Raw genomic sequence first — 20,226 nt, 5'->3', positions numbered from 1 at the left:
AGAACGATTGAAGCGATATAACTTCCAAGAAGAAATTCAAACTTTACTGGATATGAGAATCTGCAAAAAGATCAACGTTCTCTAATGACACCCCATAGAATTCTACTAAACCCGACAAATTGGTATTTTAAGTTTAGCTCCCCACAAGAAGATGGTGCTACGCATTTTGAATATTATATTCATATTGAAAATCATCAATATTGACTTCAAAACATTTTTCATGAATTTGTAAAAGGCCAAAAGAAACTGTGTTCTGTGTATGTTATAATAATATACAAAAATGTTACATTAATCTCAAGACACACACAGGGGAAATTGAAACAGCATATTTTGTCGTTGCCAGTAATTTCACATAATTTTGAAGCCTCTCATAGAATTATTATTTGTTATTGATGAACGATATGATTCTACTTCTATCAAAAATCATGAATTGTATAAACACGGTTTTTAGATGCGGTTTCATCTTGCTGATGAAACGCGTTAACTAGTTCATTTCATTCCTGATATGTGTTAATAATCATTTAATGCAGAAAAAGTGTTGAAAACCCCAAATGAATTTTTTTCTTATTTGCAAGGGGCCTAGATATTGTGGTGGTCCTATACCATTCAAACATATGTATTCATAAAGTCGAATGTGAAATGTGTCAATATATTTTACAGCCAAGACAATCAATTATTTGATTGCAATCTCTCTGCATATCACTGTGAGTTTTTCTGAATGAAAAGATTCCAGAGTTTTCAAATTACTTACCTGTATTGTTAAAATATGCCCGTGCATAAGAGACCAGACCACGTAGAGTTTTACAAGAGACTAGGACTTCAGATATCAAGTCTTGAGACTCTCAAAAATAAAAATAGGACATCCGTGGGCATCATATTTTTTCATACAGATTTTCATATTAGATTTTTAAGAATTTGGATTGCAATTGTTTGAAATCAATAAAATACCTTTCAATTGAAGTAATTTGTTTATTTCATTTTCCCTTATGCTTTAGATAAATTCGATGACATTTTTAATTCAACATCAACAATAATTATCAACTGATTTTTCAAAATTTATAGAATTGAAATTGAACTTTGTGCAGTTATGTACAAGAAATTCGCTCCCTAGTTTGATTAATATTTATATTTATACTCTAAGTAGTGCGCAAAAAAGTTTTTGGAAAAATCCCCTGTTCTGTAAATATGATCGAAATGCAATATGATTATATAATATTTCCCAATATCAATGAAATTGAATCCTTCTTTTATTTCAGTGACTGCTCAGAAATAGTCTGAACGAATAAGGAAAATAGGATATTGTATTACTACATGAATATTACAGGAAATTTGCGATTTATTATTGATAATCGGATTCCATCAAAGAGGCACCGACAGATTTTTTATATGAAAATTCTTGAAACACCACCCCTAATTATATTCAGCCAATTTAGCTGATAGTATCACAATGTGAAATTTTTTGAAGATTGCATTTTCCTCATAATATGCTTATATATAGATGGATATATTCCATTTTTTCAAGGTTCTGAAGCCATCCTCTGTCTCGCAGATTCCCTGGAACTTTTATGAATTTCCGCAGTCCTCAATGTTATACCGAAGATGTCCTCATGGTATCTATTTTGATCCTGCGAAATAAGGAGGAATTATTCATCAAGAAATCGGTTAAATGAATTAGGCACGCGAAATATGTTTATCCATTATATATATTCTTTTGAAATAGAGTGTTACAAACTTTTACAATCTGCAAACAATGAAGCGGGTGTGAAGAAATGGCAACGAGTGAGAGATCCTAAAACCTGTTCCTCGTTACAGATCTCAGTTTAAGCAGGCTGTTTCAGAAGTCTAGAACATAACTGTTACTAGTTAAAATAGGGAGGTTTTTTCGAGTAAATTTTTCTTCTATCTCGAAACCTTTCGGATGCAGAGACTGTTGGGCTTAAACTGATTTATATTTTTTTGATAATAAAAATAAGCGTTTGAATTTTGAAAGATAGGTACTGAATTAGAGAAAATATGGGACATATGCTATTGTCTTCGTCTTGGTTTATTATATCTGGAGGGGATTGAATCGGACACCGTTTCATATTGGGTGGCGCTCTGGGTAAATGTATAGTACCCAGTAGCACGTGCCAATACTGAATAAAGTTCCATCAATTCCAATCGTTCTCCATCGGAGAAAAATGCTATGTTGCTCTGATGGGGTCAAATGAGACCGAAACCATGGTCAGCATCTGCTTTTCTTCGATGGAGCGTACTCCATTTGGGGCCTTGACGATGGAAAATTGGCTAGTTCAATTAAGATCGTAACACTAGTTGATATTCATATCGGCGGGTGGTATGCATCTGAATTTATCCTTATTATAAATAGTATTCATTGCCTTCCTGTTTAGGCGTGATCATTCTATTATTATTGTTTTCTTTCTTAACTTCTTACAAAGCCCCAGTGACGTAGATTTCAGGAGTATCTTTCTTCAGTCGCTCCTTACTTCTACGCTATGTAGAGCCATTTTTTGATTTTTGCGTTTTTTTTACAAAAACGGCACCCCTGCTAAAAGCTTCCAGGACGTACCGTTTTCGAGAAAATTGAATTCAAAGTTATAGACAGTGGCGGCGATTGAGCGTAAGAAGTGGGGGGGCAATAAGGTGAAATCTAAAACTGAAAATGGCATTGTAAGAAATTGCTTCAAGTTAGTTTGATTTTTTTGCACCTACAAGCCTTTTCAAATTCCAAACTCGGGGAAAAACTTAATGCAGTCGTAATTGATTAATTAATTTATCGGTAAAAAGAAACAATAGTTTAAGTAGGAATAAACAAAAATAATAAACAGTATGATAGGTCTTCTAGATGTGTACTTGTTTGAAAATAAAGTTAGATGTCTTGATTTCCGACTGGCATATTTTTCTACGCATTCTTCTAATTTGATGTTTTGAGCAGCATCTTTCTCAATGGCTAGTATAGCAAAATGTGACAAACGTTCTTGAAGCATAGAATTCCTCAAATAATTTTTGATCCGATTCAAGACACTGAAAGATCGTTCTGCTGTTGCAGCGGACAAAGGGATAGCCAAAAACAGTTGCAGAAGCTTGAACAAATTAGGGAATACATACTGGTTGTGGTCATTTTCTGACTTGAATTGTGAAACCAAATTTGGCACAAGATGACGATCAATTTGGTCTGAATCGTGATGTTTTCTTGAAAATACATCGATTTCGGATGCTAAAGTATCATTTTCCAAACCAAACGCGGAACTCACAGCAGAACACGCTTCTTTGATGCGGTAGTTACAAACTGCGTTATTTTTTATCGAAGCCGTCAGCAGTAGTTCCATGTTGCAGAGTAGAGCAAACTGGTTTTTCTCAAATCGTGATTTAATATTCTCCCTGAGTGTATCTATCAGAGGGTAATAAAATGTTTTTAAAAAGTATGTTTGAGGTGAATCATATTCAGGATGAACATCTCCTCCTCCTATTTTTTGTTACTGTATTCTAACCAATTGTAATCTGTATACCACATTTTTCTACACTTTCTTCCCTTTGTTTCTGGGTATTTATCCAGAGTAGGTTGAAAAGGACCTTTTTTAAAAAACTGTGATGCTGCTTGTCTACCATGAATTGGATCTCTTGGTTCGAATATAGGCTGATGAGTAGTAGGCGTGCATACGGGCAATACATTCTCACTGGACACATTAGCACTAGGTTCAGGTCTAACTATTTCATCTGTTGATTCTGTCACTGACGAGATTTTGTGTGGTTGATCTATGGCTGGAGTAACCGTTAGTGATAACTCATTCAATTCACTATTTGAATCCTGAACAATATTTAGAGGTATATGGGACTGTAATCCTTCTTGGGATTTCTGCTTCTTAACGAAGAAATCGAACAACGTTTTTCCCAACGTTCGATTTGACCAGAAATACGCGCGCAGAGAGGTTATATTTACGATGAGGCAATGCGCATGCAGTGAACTCCAAAAGAATTCTTATAGAGTTCACTGTGCGCATGGCAGTGGGTTCAGATATGATCGCGAATTGTCGTATGACGTCGGTTTGCGAAGGCGGAGCCTCCCTCGCCACGTCGTGAGGGCCACTCAGTTTCAAAAGTATACAAGTGTTGCTACCCTAAAAAAATTAGATGAATTCATTTCATATTCCCCAGAAAGTGGGGGGGCAACCGCCCCCCTGGCCCCCCCTAATCGCCGCCAATGGTTATAGAGACACAATATTTGCCTCACAATAATAACACTTTGATTTATACACTTCTAAAATGGTATTTTCACTTCAAAAACATCAATCATTCTGTGTTTGACTGTTCGATATTGACTTCGAAATGCATAAAGAAATTGATGAAAACTTCATCAATGACCAAATAATGATCAACAAAAGTTCTAACCATTTCTCACAAAAAATTCAGGTATCAGATATGAAAAAACTCAAGAAATGCTGTAGATGTTGAAATGTTACTCACTCTCAACTTGAGAAGATATTTGTCAACTTTGACTTCATCCAGGTTACCGAATTTTTGTATAATTCCCTTGAGTGTTCTCAATACATCTTCGGCCATTGTACAGTCACCGCACACATAAAAGTGGCCCTCTTCCAGGATGAGTATTCGGAAAATTTCGGCTGCGTTCTCAAGTATCAAATTTTGAACATACATCTGTGAATTAAATGGTTAAAATTAGGATTTTCAAAGGGGTTCTTTTGAAGCTTGAATAATTGAAACAGGAGCTGAAATATTGAACTACCAAGCAGTTCTCAAAAAAAAAACAAAATTCAATTGTATTTCCTTAACCTTGGCAACAGTCAATGCCAAAATATAAAAAAGAAAACCAATAGAAATTTCAGTTTTTAGACCAACCACTGTAGGTTTTTTGTTTTTTCATTATCGACTGCTTAGATGTTCACCGAAATTTTCATCATGAGTAATGAATATAAACTAAGTAAAAATAGATCAATTTAATGTAATTGTAATAAATAGTGAAAAACCCTAATAATATACAAAGTGGATCATTGAGAACGAAAGACCGGCTGTGTAGGTCGGCAAAGTAGTTGGCAGAGGGAATACTCCTTCTGACGAAAATGATGTATTTTTTATGAAATATCTTTGAAACGTCACATTTTGAAATAACCATTTCAACCGTTTCCCAAAAAAAAATATTTTGAGCACTTAAAAATGAAAAATAAAAATGGCAAACATTGACTGAAATATGCCTTGATAATAAAGGACAACAAATACATTATCTTGGTGAGATAGACAAAGATATGTCTGCGACGAACGAGGAAGGTCGTAAAATTTTATGGGATTTTTATGGCCGGTTGCAGTGTAATCTCGCCAGTAAGTAGGCGCCTGTAAATCAACAGCTGCTATTTTATAAACAAGCTGATCCGACATTGTTCTTTTCATTGTCTGGTAGACGCTGTTGCCAAATCGTACACTCGGAACCAAGCGATTTAAATTTTAAAACCCCATATTTGAAGAATGATTTTGAATAGTTTCCGCGGTGCATTCGAAAAAATCATGAATGAAACTCATAAATATTCAGTTTAAACTTGCATATGCAGTGATAACCCAAATTGAGGAGAATTCAATATAAAATTGATTGATTTTTTCACAATTCCAAAGTTTCATTTACTATTCGTAGATGTATTATTCACCTTAGGTCTTCCAGGTTCACGGGATAAGGCCAAAAAGGTTTTGTCGATGATTCTTCTAGCGACAGCGTCGGCTTTCTCGTCTCTGTACAGGTCCAATTCCTTAGTTCTACAACCAAAAAATAGTAGCATTTTTCCAAGTTTGTGGTTATCCAACGATAACATGTGTCTATGCTCCCAAAACCCTTTGAAAGGCGCTATACCCGTTCCTGGTCCCACAACAATTATTGGTTTACTCAAGTCTTCTGGGAGGTGGAAATTAGGGGCCCTGAAAACCGATGCAAAGTTCAAAATTTTGTTAGATTAGAAATGATTTCATCACCTCCTGATGAAAACCCAAACTTCTTCTCCAACTTTGATTTCGTTCAGGAAATTCGAACATACTCCGTAATGCCTTGGTCCAGTTCCATCTGTAAATAGAGTAGCAAATATTCAACAAGTAACCAAAATAAGATGATGAACTCCCATGGAAACATTCATTTGAATCACTCTAGATATGGACAAAACAATGAAAGAAGGACAAATGATGAATACTATGAATACTTTGAATCTTCTTGGATGTTGATATGAATGTATACTATCATGTAACGAGCGCTTAGCCATACAAAAAAGTATTAAGAAGGGAAAACTGAAATTCAGAAATATTCCAATTGGATTTTTCTTCCTTAACGATAGGTATATCAAGAAATATACGATTCACAAAAATGTTTCCTCAAATTCTCTACCTACCCCTCGTATGGTACTGAACTATGGCAACAGTAAGATGCACCTCCTTGAGATGTTTCAAAGGACTGGAGGAAATAGAATAGAACCTAGGTTGCAACACAGGGAGTTGAGCGATGAGGAGTGGAGCGAAAGGATTCACACTAGGGAACTCCTGAAGGACTTCTAGCAAATTTGGGAAATTATAATGGCGCCAGTCCTCGTATTCCGTTGAATCCTGAAAGAAAAACTTTCGAATTAGGCTGAGAGTGCTACTAATAAGGACTCATCGTACCGAAGCAAGCATTTCTAGTCTCTTGCGATCCTCATCGTTCGCAATGGAAGCAAAATTTTGAAGAAGATTCGGTGTTGGTGGTGTTGTGATATCCAGATATCGCATAAACATCTCCCTCACAGAGCAAACTGGTCTCTTTTCGTGCTGTTTCCAATTCTTTTGTATGCCTTAAACAGAAAATATTGTTTTGTTATTATTTTTTTCAACGAGAATCTTGCACATCTTTAAAATAAATCGTTCGAGGAAATGCGCTGTTTTAAAAAAGAATTTCGGAAAACTGATACTGATTCTCTCTGTCATTACCTTTTTTTTATTGCCCGACGATGATTTATGAACTCAAAGTAGATTCTTCGTTGACACCAACATGGTGTCTGTACATGTTGTATAGTCATATATAGTATCATCATGGTTGTCTATGCCATGGATACTATATCAACCATGTGAAGACTCCTACATATGCTATTGGATTTGCTCTTGCGTAAATTCAGAAGATTTCTTGAGAATTCGTCTGACGAAAGATTCTGATATAGACTCCGAAATGTTACGAAGTTATCATTTTAAAGTTCCATTTATTCGTTCATTGTGAGGCAATAAATTTTTTTATCTTATTTGCTCCTGATACATTTGTGCAAGAATTTATAGGAGCAAATCGATTATTTCCATTTTTTAATTGATTTTGTTTCAGCCCAACAAACACAAAATTTACAGCAAATTGTACAGATACTGCATTACAAGTGCCACCTGATTGCAATGCAGAAATTGCTGTACTGGAACTGCGCAGTTTCTATATTGACAATTCTGCATTGAAAAAATGCACTGTTTGATATACAGTTTATGTACAGTTTCTGTATTAATAATTCTGCCTTTCACAAATGCAGTCTCTAGGAACTTTCAGAAGATGCAGAAGCCTCCCAGATTGAATTTCAATCGATATAGATACATATCAAATGTTTTTGGATTCGCAATTTTTCAGAAAAATCCTATTTCTTTTAGTTATTAAATGATTGAGCCTTTGGAATAAAGCGGTCAATAATAATCGAAATAAATTCAGATATACAACATATATTGATATAACAATCAATCCATTTTCATCGAGATATGAGTTGTGTTGCTCTCAAGAGGTCAGAAATTTTTTCATCTCAAAAGGACCAAACTGAATTCGACTTGTTTCGAAAACTTATAATAACTTACTGCATATTATATAACTTGAATAGCCATGGTGCAACAGGCATGACACATTTTTCCTGAGTGACGCAGGGGCACACAGCTGATAAGCAATAATGGCTCTGCTAACGGTCGCTAATTATTAATCCACATTCTACTTAATAGAGACAAATGAACCCTGATTGTCAATTATTATTCAGTGATTTAATTCGTTACCGAACGTAAATCTACCAGTCAAATTATTGGCAATAACGGGAATAATCAGCACATGTGATCGGGCGCTCAGTTTAGGGGTAAATCGATTTGCGTTTCGTAAGAGACGTTCAAACGAAATCTATGTATTCATTTCCCTAGGGAGGAGAACAATCGAAACGAGGGCATAAAATACATAATTACGAATCAGTATTTACGACATCGGGCTTCACGTTCAACGAAGTTTAATGTTGTGCAATTTACTGTGTGTTTTCGTTTTATTGAGAGAGATCGCAGAGCAATAGTATGTATAAGATTGCGATTTTAGTCGTACTGCAACAGCAGAGGATATGAAATGGTGTTATTTTATTATATGAAATGAAAACTGAATAGATTCGTCGAAGGATCTACTATTCTATTGTATTTTTATTTATATTCGAATCCTTGTAAGACGACTATTGCAATGTACTTCTCATTTCTAATACATATCTATTTTTGCATTCGACTTTTTCATTGAATCTTTTCATTCTCCTTAAAATTCTGAATACTTTCCATTCGACATACCTTATACAAAAGTTTCACGCATAAAATTCACTTGAGATATACACTGCGCAAAAAAATTAACGCACATTCTGAAAATCTCAATTTTAATGAAAGTAAACTCTACATTGACTTTATAACTTATTTTTGATGTTCTCTCGGGAAGGTTTTGAACGAAACAAGACACATTAAATGGAAGAAAAATTCAGGATTTCACCGAATCATATGTAAAACAAGAGAAATGAACAATTTTCAAAATACTGAAATGCTGATAAGTGATTTAATACTTGGTATTTCCATAATTACATTTCGATAATTACAGCTCGGCAACGACGGTTCATACTCAAAATGAGTGATCTTAAAATGTTCTGATCTAATCCTTCCCAGATTTCTCCGAGTTGGATTCCTAAGTCATTAAGAGTAGCTGGATGATTTTCTGAACTTCTCAGCCTTCTATTGAGGTTCTCCCAAACCTGCTCAATCGGATTGAGATCTGGACTTCTTGCTGGCCATTCCATTCGAGAGACTTCAACCTCTTCAAGGTACTCCTGAACGATGCGCGCACGATGGGGTCTGGCATTATCGTCCATAAAAATGAAATTTTCACCAATGTATGGGGCGAATGGCACTACATGCTCTTCAAGAATGTTCCTCATATAGTTATCCGCATTCATAGCTCCATTATCAACGATCACTAGGTCTGTGCGAGCAGTCAAAGATATTCCACCCCATACCATAATCGATCCTCCCCCGAAACCAGTAGTATTCAGGAAATTGCACTGAGCATATCTTTCATGTGGACGTCTGTATACAAGGGAACGTCGATCACAATAGTAGATGCAGAATCTAGACTCATCTGTGAAGAGAACTCTTTCCCAATCGCACTCTTCCCAATGTATATGCTCTCTCGCAAAATCCAAACGCGCCCTTCGATGGGCTGGGGTGAGAGCTGGGCCTCTTGCCGCGACACGAGGCCTTAAATCATATTCTCTGAGGCGATTTCTTATTGTCTGAGTGCTAATTTGCACCTCATGAGTTTGCTCAAGCTGAATTTGAAGGAGGCGAGCGGTTGCAAACCGTTGTCTCAACGAAGAAACTCTCAAGTAACGTTTTTGAATGGCAGTTGTTACCCGTGGTCTACCCTGTCCTGGTCTTCGGACATTTATACCTGTCTCCCTGAATCGCTGCAACATTCTGGACACACTTGTATGGGAAACTCCAAAACCTTTCTGCAATTCTTATGTATGTCCACCCTTCTTCTCGCAAAACTACCGCTTGGACACATTCCTCTTGGGTCAAATTGCGTGTTTCGCGTTGCATAGCGATCGAGTGTAGAAAATCAAACGAAAGAAAAACGATTGATCACTAGAATTGATCGAAAACAACTGATTTTAGAATGGAGCCAATACACTCAAAATCTGATAATACATATCATCTTTTTTTATTCCTGCTGGGAAAAAACATCTCGCTTCGATCGTACGTTAAAATATCTCAATCATTAATCGCTTTCATTAATAATAATTGATTAAATACCGTAACTATTTCCATTTGAATCAACATCAAAATAAATCTTATTATCCACCCAAAGCAATCATGATAAATAATGTAGTTGAGATGATATTTACAATTAATTCCTCAATTACTACTCAACAGAAATACATTTCTTTCACGATCCCAACAAAAACCCGTGTACCTCGTTAGACGATGTAATTCTTACCGTTGGACGTCTGTAACTCCTGCAGAATCTGTAATTCGACAGGAGCGTCCGGATCATCCACTCCTTGCAACCTCTCGAGGATGCCATCCACGATCTCTGCCCTATTCACCGCAAACACCCCCATATGGTCGCCCGGACTGTAGGTCATGCTCACTTTCTCGAACCGGACCAGCAGGGTGGCTCTAGAGGCTTTCTCGCCATGGAGATTTATCCTACCTAGAATCTTAGTGCCATGGATCTGAAAAATCATATACTTATGTAGGTATAGAAGTGGTCTGATAAAAGATGGATTAAGGGAATAGAGTGGAAGATTATTATTGGTGTAAGGCATGTAGTAGGTATCTGATTATTCGAGAACTTCAATAAGGCGGAAAATTTTAGTTTATTCATTTGAACAGGGTGAATATACAGGGTTGTAACTGCACATAATGAATAAATAAATAAATGACCACGACCAAATAGATACTTAGACGGAATGTATTAAAATCTAGGATATTTCTGACAAATGATCAAGAGAGTGAGATATTAATTGTCCTCATAGACCAGGGTCGGACTCATTATTTCTCATTTAACCCGTTTGGGGGTAAAAATACCATTCTTCTATGTAGAATTCGAATTTTTGATGAACTTTACAGAAAAAACGTAAATGCAGCATCAATATAAGGAATCATACAAAGTTATCCCATCTAAAAAATTGTTTTTATGAATTTTCGAATGAGAAAATATGATGTGAATGGATAAAATTACTAAGATAATGAAAATTTGCTGAAATATGAACCGGTTTCCAAGTAAAATAATAAAAACGTAAATAGAATTTTCCTCGAAACAAAAATTAATTTTCTATAGCAACAACGAATTGATCTTTGATAATTTTCACAAATGATATTAAAGGGGGAAAAGTATTTATTGTGTAATTTTTTTCTTGGGTTTTGTTTTTGTATCAATAAAGGGTGATCTGATCAATGACTCATGAGGTGGGATGTAATGCTATAAGAGAAATGGGCACTGAAACATGTATCGTGCCGTGCCTTCTTGTTTCTGAGATACTGTGTGTTTCCTATTAATCATAGAATATTAAAACCTCCATGATTTCTGAATTTTTGAATTGATTTTGATGATATTCTACAAGCTTATCATCTTTTTTTGAGAAGCTCAAAAGAATCCAAAAGCGAAAACCAAGGAAAAACAGGACTGTACTAGATCATTCATTTTTAACGTTTGTGTACCTAAACATCACTCTCGTGAAGAGAATACGAATGCAGTGGGAATAAATAAACAATTGGAAATGCAGTAAAAATCACTATAAGGCTCGAAATAATCAACTTGTTTCAATATTATTTGAAGCTATGGCAATTAATAAGGTGTTATCATCATCATTGCTGTATCCCGTTGCCGGGAATGAATCTACAAAAAGACCAAAAAAAGGAAAAAAAGAAAAAGGTGTTATGGTATATTTATCGAAGCAAGGAAATTATGTCATAAACGGCGGATCAGTCAGGCCAACAGTGACGACCTTGAAATCCGTACAAAAGCGGACAATTTCACAGAATTTCAGTTGGCAAACGTACGCTACGTTGCCGCTGCACTATAATAGAAATTACTTTCCATAAGTCGAATAACGTTCCCGAGCCTCTGTTTGGATGATCAGATATAAAAAATATCTATCATTCTTCTAATTAACATTATTAACGTATTCGTGAAGAGGGAGAAAAATGCTGTCGAGAACATTGTATTCAATAAGTACATTAGCACATTGATAATTTCAATCAAAATTGCGAATTGAACTTTTAATGAACAAAAAAAAAATTACGAGTTTTAGAGTAGGTACCCATTTTCGACTCTTCATATGTTTCCTCATTGAAATATCCGATTTTTCGAAGAGAGAGTATGCTTATTTATTATTCGTGTGTGATATCTATCCAGAAAATATTGTATCTGCTGTTAGAAAATGTCATTGTAGATTTCCAGGGAGTAGAGTTGTTAATCATTGAATATTTTCTTCAGTATTCAATTGTGTAGTGTGATATGGAAGAGTAGTTAGAATGAGATTAGAAACCTGGATAGAAGTGATGCGGTACTCGGAGTATTCCTTGCTCAACCGGTACGAATTTGGAGAAGTGGGGTTTAAAAATGAATGAAAGGTTTCGAAGTGTTATGGATATAATCAGTTTGGGAACTACAAGGGATGGCGATTTCTTGTTCTTCTATACGTTATTTCGTAATACTAGTGGCTAAAGATTTTTTGTGATTAATTGAAAGTGGAAAATTCGAATATGCATTTCTTCCATTATTTCTACGTGATGATATGAAATATATTCCCAAACACTTATTAGAGGATATATAGATTATCAAGGAAATTATCTCCTAATTCCGTCGAAGAAAAACCTACCTTAAATACGAAATGAAGCAGTTTCGAAATAACTCTAAGAGACATATTTCGCTCATTTTTTAATGCGGCCTGAGGGTAGGAAAATCAATTCGACTCACCGAGAAATAAATTGCTAACGCGAAATGGCCAACCCTAGATAAATTTCGCGATCAGTGTAAAATAATTGGAAATGGAAATGAATTGTTGCGAATACTTCGGAACTTATTTGAATGAAAAACGATGTTGTTGGGAATGATAACTTGCTGGGGATTGGATAAGGACAGATTCCACGAAATCTCAAAGGAGGGCTTAGCAGACTGGAGCGTTTCAATGGATTTTTTGCATAACCCCAAGACTTAAGGCGATTTTAGGATAAGTCTCTGATTTGAGAGAGAGGATTGATTAACTATACCCAAAAATATATTTGTTTCCGAAGGAAAATTTAGTTTAGTTGAAGTCAATATTGATTGAGATCATCTTTGGGTTTTATAGTAGGAAAAAAGTATGAAGTATATCTTGGAGTTGAATGAAAAGATCTTATAATCTAATATGTAATTTGTTAGTTTTGAATAAATCGAAAATATGAAAAATATACTTGAAAGCTTTCACTGGAAAGAATTAAAATTACAATTAATGAGTTTAAGATGTCATTCAAACTAAACACATTCAACTGGACTGAAACCTCTTGGCAAAACCATCGGATGTTATGCCAATCATTTTCGATTTCGAAACGCCCTTTGAAACGGTCATAGCTGACCGTCCTAGTACAATAAGTTTCGTAAATCGTTTGTACAAAAAGTCATCTACGTGGTTTACTGATGGATCAAAATCAGAAAAGGGCACCGGCATTGACGTATATGGACCTAAACTGAGGATATCTAAAGCCAGGGGTGAACCCTCTATTTTACAAACCGAGACACTGGCTGTTTACGCATGCGCTCAGGAGTGTCTCAAAATGAACCTCTAAGGTGCGCATATCTATATATTACCACGGACAGCCAGGCCACGCTTAGTTTCCTGGAATCACACTGCCAGACATGGGAGTGCCGTTATACCATAAAGCAACTGATCAGAGATAACAAAGTAACTCTACTATGGGTACCAGGGCACTGTGGTGTTGAAGGAAACGAGAAAGCCGATGAACTTGAAAAAAGAGCATCAAGGTTAATACCTGCTGGACCTGAGCCTTTCTATGGGCTTGGAAAGTACCAATACAAGGCAGCGGTCCAACAATGGGGGTCAAACAACAGATTAACCCTCTGGAGAAACACTCCAGGACTTACTCAATCAAAGACTACACCAGAAAACTGCTGAAGCTGTCACGAGCTGAGTTTCGGGTAATGGTGGGACTGCTGACAGGGCACTGTATGGTTGTGTCAGCAGGTGAGATTTGTAGGCTCAGTGAATCAGAACCAGAGCTGGCGGGCCTAAGAACCACCTATATGGGGAAACCGGTCCTGGATACACAGGAGGTAACGGCTAAGGCCCCTAAGGATGTTGTCAGTTTTATCAACACCATTGACGACCTCCTTGGGTTCCTATGAATGAGTAGGATAAAGAACAAAAGATCTACATGGTCGCAGTTCCCGAAAAGCAAATAGAGCCACTACGACCCCGGTTCGAATTACCATGATAATAACTAAACAAATTGAATACTGAAAGGAGAAAATGTGGATAAATATATTATTTAGCAGAAAATAATATTCATTCAAAATCACAAATAGTTAAACTGAAACATCGTGGTGTGCTGTTTTGTGTGAAACATTGACCTTGCTAACTCAACCATCTTGAATATTTTATATAGGCAGCTTTCGATGACATAATTTATTTTGATGATTCTTTGACTCGTACATATGTTTAAGCAGTAGATTCTTGAGGTCAAAAATATTTTTGACTTTTTTTACCTTTTTGATGTTATCCTTTATTAAAGTTGTTTATTTCACTTCGTATAAGAGTTTCCAGATTCAAACATAAGGTTTTGTTGGGGTGTTTTGATGACGTCATGATTATTCCAACCCACTACATTTATCGGTGAAATTTTGGGGTAATTAGAAATTTTTTCAATAAACCTACCTCTTTACTGTGCATCTTAATTAAGGACTCCTTCGGACTTTCTGCTTTACCACTGACAAAACGAACGGTTCCCTCACTGAGAGATTGCAGTTGGAGATATTTTGTGGCTTCATTCAAGGTGTCGTCATCATCTAAGCAGAATGTTTCGCAAGCAACCTGAGAAACGAATAAATAAAACGTAAGACAGATTTTTAAGTTATACTTGAGTAGTAATAACTACTATTTTTATAACGTAAGACTCACAAAAATATAGAATCAAGAAACGGGTTTAACTGGACATCATTGGAAAAACGAACTACACAATGGTTGAATGAATAATGAAAGAATATCATCAAAATTTGAAAAAATATAAAAGGTCATTAACCTTGAAAATATTCGGTGCCCATTTTCTGAAGGCTTGTTCTTGCCCACACATCTCATCGCCCGTCGACATTTTCAGCAGTCTCTCTCCCCCCAACTCTCCAAGAAGGTTATCCACATATTGCCCAAAGGCGCAGAAGTTGGGATAAGCGCTTGATCCAAGGGCAAATACGGCAAATCTGAGGAAACATAGTTCCAATAATATTATGGAGGGACAAGTCAGTTCCGGAGTAATCATTATGAAGAATAATTTAAACGGAAAAACATTTTATCGAACTTTCTTAAAGTACTTCAACATACCTTACGTTGCTGAGAGGCCCAAAATTGTCCTCCAGCAAAGTTTCATTTGTAGATCCTTTTAGAGAATCCAACCTATCTAACTTTTTCATAGCGGTGAATTCTGTTTGGCTATTCGCCTTGATGAAAGATTTCGAGGAAGCCATACTGAAACCATCACCAAGGGGAAAAAGGAAATTATGTTAGTTGAAAATAGAGTGGAATATTGTTAATTATAATACTGACGAACAGATCTGAAACATAGCGATATTAGATTCATAAGAAAAATCATGTTCAGAAGGGGGAGAAATACGGAAATTCAAGAACCAAGATTAGAAAAATACCAAAAAATCAAAGAATTTTCAGAGGCAAGAGGCTTTGAGAATATATAAGAGTCACTAACTATCGTTTTGGAGGTTTTCTGGGTCAATACTTTATTTACAAAAAAAATCAAAACTTCAATTCAAATACAAATTGAATAACAATAAATAGATAAGTACACTTTAGTTTATCGAATAAAGAAATTGAGAGTAAGTTGAACAAGAATATTATACACTATGGTAACAAGTCGCAAGGCTTTTAATCTGAACATCTGGAAGAATTGGTTCTTAATGAGTGTTTGAATAGCTGAATTTAATTAACGAAAACGTGAATTTAATCTTTCTCAGATTACTTCTCCAACAAGCATACAAGAGCCGTTTTTCATTTTACCTGTTTCTAACTCATTACCCGCGTACAACTCACGATAACATTTCGATTTTGAAATGAATTTTTTTTATATTTATAAGTAGACAGTTCATAGTTGTCTCAGTTGTCAATTTTATGAATACATATAACTAAAACTCACCTGAGTTTTTGGGCATTGTTAGAATCTTCAGTTTCAGCAACCTTCAAGGCGAACAGATTTTTCGCGAAATCCTGCAAAAATCAAATTTATATCCTATATGGATTTGTGTTCGATTTTAGTTCAATATTAGTAAGATGAAGCTTTTGTATTTTGGAGCAGGAAGATTGAGGTTGAGCTTTAGAGAGACTTTGCTACCTATGAAGTTATTCTTCCTCTCTCCCTCTACATTTCGATGAGTACTGTAATATCTACTTATAATTTCGTCATTTTTTTCACTACTTTTGTTCTAATTTTTCATTGTTTTCACAATATGTTCTTTTCATTTTCATGCGTGAATACGCAATGCGAGTACTCACCCGAGATTTATAATTATGGATTTTTATTAATCTTATACAGTGCGCGTCAAAATTATGGAACAAATTCATTTCCTCAACAGAAAAATATTTGGCAACCAATTCCTGAAACAGGTCAATTTTTGTTTCACTTTTACCAAATTTCTATGCATTTTTGAAGGATTTTTGTTGCACCCTGTGCCATCCCCCTGAACCTTTCAAATTTTTTAAATAGAGAAAGTGGTTCATGTGGTACTTTCTTGGCAAGGTCTTTGTATATTCTTTACAGGCGTGCAGAAGTTTTCAAGAAGAATATTTTTTTTTGAAAAAGTTAGTTCAAAGAGGTTTTCAGTATGTGTACTTTGTCATGGCTCATTTACTTTGAGACGATGGTATCTGATGAAATTTGTCACCGAATAAAAGTCGACCATTACAGTTTTGTTTATGCACAACTTTCAAACCCTTTCACTGCCCTCAACTAGAATACGTGAAACACTACGCTTCAGTTGTGATCAAAAGTAGGAATGTTATAAGTATGTTTCTACTGAAGTTTAAAGTTTTCGATGAAATGTTTCAATTCAAAGAAAGATTTCTGACAACGCAATTTCATCAATGTTATGAATGTGTAACCAGGTACAACCGTGTAAAGATTTGAAATTAGTGCATGAACGAAACTATAATGATCGACTTTCATTCGGTGGCAAATTTCATCAGGTACCATCGTCTCAAAGTATATGAGCTATGACAAGGTGCATATACTAAAATCCTCTTTGAACTAAGTAATTTTTCAAGAAAAAAAATTTTTTTCTTGAAAACTTATGCACGCCTGTGAAGAAGATACAAAGAGCTTGCTAAAAAAGTACCACACGACCCACTTTCCCTATTCAAAAAATTTAGAGGGTTGATGGGGATGGCATAAGGTGAAACAAAACTCCCTCAAAAATGCATAAAAATTTGGTAAAAGTGAAACAAAATTGACCTGGATTTTGTTGCCAAATATTTTTCTTCTGAGAAAATGAATTTGTTCCATAATTTTGACGCGCACTGTATACACATAAATGAAAGCAGAAGGTCATCGGAAAATGTGCACGGAAGTAAGCCTGAAAAATTACGGTCGGAAGCAAAAAGACAGAATTAGGTTTTCCATCCTTTTTCGTTTTTCAGGGGCTTGTGCACCGCCAGTCAGATCACTTCCTTTGCATAGATTACTCTAAAGTATAATAAGGGTCTTCGGAATGGTTTTAGACTCTCGGCAATAGTGCACTTGCAATAACTTGTGAAGAGCTATCCACAATAAACAAGAAAATTTGAAGGCTAAGGCACAACACTATGTCGGTAATCCATTAATAATGCTCATGCGGCCAAGAGAAGATCCATTCTTATATCCCACCTGAAATGTTAACAATTCATTCTAGGATAGTTGTTTCTTGAAGAACATTTCAATCTTGAATTGAATAAAGAAGTTCGCTTCACTATCTGTGAATTTAGTTCTTACGTTAGATCTAGGACTTGAAAAATATTGTACCCCGACTTTTTCAGCATAAATTTATTAACTACCGAAAGAGCATTCCAAACTCTATAAACGAAATGTTCAATTGAACTTTTCGCTGAATGGGAACAGCAATCCTTTCACGAGAGAACCTTTTATGTACACATACAGTTAACCAAATGAGTTCGTGATCATATATGAACAACCAGTCATCAATATTTGGCTGTGCCTAGAGCGCATCTATACAAATAATGGCCAATAATGAGGTCATATATCACTATTCACCCCTTCAGTAGTAGTTCTATAGTCTGTTGATGAACGTACGCAATCGCAAAAACCATTGCAGGGCATGTATTAAACCATGAATCGGTTACATTGAAACTAATATAGACATATCCGATTCACCCTACAAAATGGATCAATCGGTATTGATATGCTGAATGGGTGAACGAAATAGAAAGGGGCGCAGTGTTTAAAATCCACTCGAAAACTGATGAATTCACAATTAAATTCAGGGATGGAACACCAAATGTGTATATAATTGGGCAGCATAACCCTTCATTTTATCCGTTTGTTCCTAGAAACGGAAGTGTTATCATTCTGCCAAATGAAAATGTTCTAAAGACTGGGTAAGGCTCATTCATAAAGATTTTGTAGTCAGTTTCAATTCCTCTCAGTTTAGTTGACCAATTTAAACCCTTCTCTGTCCGTGTCTCTATGTCCGTATCTACATACTGTAACTTTCGAAAGAAAAGTGATGGGTAGTTCTGGTTAACAGAAAGATAACAACAATGCAATCACGTCTTTCTACAGACATCTATGATTGTATGCAGGTGAAACTTTCATATCCTTAATATCATTCATATAAATATTTCAACAAAAACTTCAACGATAAATTTCTTCTGAACAACCTCAGACTCGCTGTTGGAAGCAATATATCTGGCGTCAGTTGAAAACAGGAGGAATGGAAGACATTTCCACTCGTCCACCGTGTCAGTTCATATCATCTTTCCTCCAGCGTGCTTGTAGTTGTTTTATTCCAAAAATAACAATCTATTCAGCATTTTCTCAGTTCTCTCATATTTCTACTTCAGTTTATTCATTACGAGATTTATTGGTTTCGAAATATTGCAGTTATATAATTCTCTGACAAATCGTTGCAGCTTCATCTTGGTTGGCACTAGTGGCACTTATTTATTTCAACGAATCCAGCAGATCCAACATTTCTTGAGTCAATTTTTACGTCTAGATGAATTCATCTTGTGAAACTGAACTTTTAATGAAATTTAATGAAGATCTTAGATTGTTGGAGCATGGATTTTTCATTATAATTATGTATATCCTTTTCAATGTAATTTCAAGCAATATTTTGTTGAGTGTGGTGTGTTATTGTAATGAATGACTTACCTCTCCGTTTTCTGGAGGATCGCCATTTCCAAACGTAGAAGTTACCACAAGTAGCAGAGCCTCATGTTCCATACTGGAAATGTCGTATTCCGACATACAATAAATTTGGGCGTTGAAGGCATGGCCGAATATTTCCACCAGTTTTTGCGCATAAGCTTCTGACTTTCCAGTTTCCGTGGCGAACAATATGGTCGCCTTTATCCTTTTTGACAGAGCTTTGCCGAACAGTTTGGAGGTGAATTTAACAGCCCTAAATTACAATTCAGGTTAGATGAGAATAATTTGTACTCTCGGGATGCTGTACTTACCTCGCGATCTGTTTAAAATGGAACTTTCTTCTGGGTTTTCTAGTTCTATTTTCTCCTCTTCCTTTTTTCCAAATATGGCTCTTCCAGGCAGGCTCCTGAAACAAAAAACAGCACTAGATTTCAACCATCAGTCAATGGTGTTGCAACGACGTTTTCTTGGTTGTCTCTTGCGCCACCCATTCTTTACCTAAAGGGGAAATAGCAAACCTACCCTGGTGGCTTCGAGTCGAAGACAAGGTTCCTTGTTATCTGGGGTGCTAGCGATAATAACTATTGAAAGTGAATATCCGAGTTCGGAAATTCATTCGATACTACGAAATAAGGAATATAGGCACTATAACACAACTCTAAAATCCACCGATTTACAGCGATATGAACTAGTGAATCAGTGAAATAGAAATTTCAGGTGGAATTGATAGCCAGAACCAAGGCTTTCATTTAGTGGACAATGGAGTTGGAACTCAGATTTAAAATTTACGGTTTTGCAGGTCGAGGAACGGGGCAG

At 35.8% G+C, this 20,226-nt stretch overlaps 1 protein-coding gene across 4 annotated transcripts in view; it reads right to left on the bottom strand.

The window, feature by feature from the left end:
- Nucleotides 1–955: 955 nt before the first annotated feature.
- LOC123313082 (nitric oxide synthase) overlaps nt 956–20,226 on the bottom strand; it is a 158,577-nt gene continuing 139,306 nt past the window's right edge. For 3 of the 4 annotated variants that reach the window (XM_044897783.1, XM_044897782.1, XM_044897785.1), the window contains 13 exons: nt 19,722–19,816; nt 19,414–19,663; nt 16,186–16,256; nt 15,363–15,506; nt 15,067–15,241; nt 14,703–14,858; nt 10,262–10,499; nt 6,649–6,815; nt 6,381–6,591; nt 5,974–6,061; nt 5,655–5,919; nt 4,465–4,656; nt 956–1,625 (listed from right to left, as the gene is read on the bottom strand). In XM_044897783.1, the coding sequence (XP_044753718.1) occupies nt 1,518–1,625; nt 4,465–4,656; nt 5,655–5,919; nt 5,974–6,061; nt 6,381–6,591; nt 6,649–6,815; nt 10,262–10,499; nt 14,703–14,858; nt 15,067–15,241; nt 15,363–15,506; nt 16,186–16,256; nt 19,414–19,663; nt 19,722–19,816 (2,160 nt within the window). In that variant the 3' untranslated portion in view covers nt 956–1,517. The remainder of the gene's footprint in view (nt 1,626–4,464; nt 4,657–5,654; nt 5,920–5,973; nt 6,062–6,380; nt 6,592–6,648; nt 6,816–10,261; nt 10,500–14,702; nt 14,859–15,066; nt 15,242–15,362; nt 15,507–16,185; nt 16,257–19,413; nt 19,664–19,721; nt 19,817–20,226) is intronic. The other variant, XM_044897784.1, reaches the window with a different exon arrangement.

The sequence above is a fragment of the Coccinella septempunctata genome, chromosome 5 (assembly GCF_907165205.1).
Source record: "Coccinella septempunctata chromosome 5, icCocSept1.1, whole genome shotgun sequence".
Taxonomy (NCBI): domain Eukaryota; kingdom Metazoa; phylum Arthropoda; class Insecta; order Coleoptera; family Coccinellidae; genus Coccinella; species Coccinella septempunctata.
Note: the sequence above shows the minus strand (reverse complement) of the source record. Positions and strands in the feature narration are given on the sequence as shown.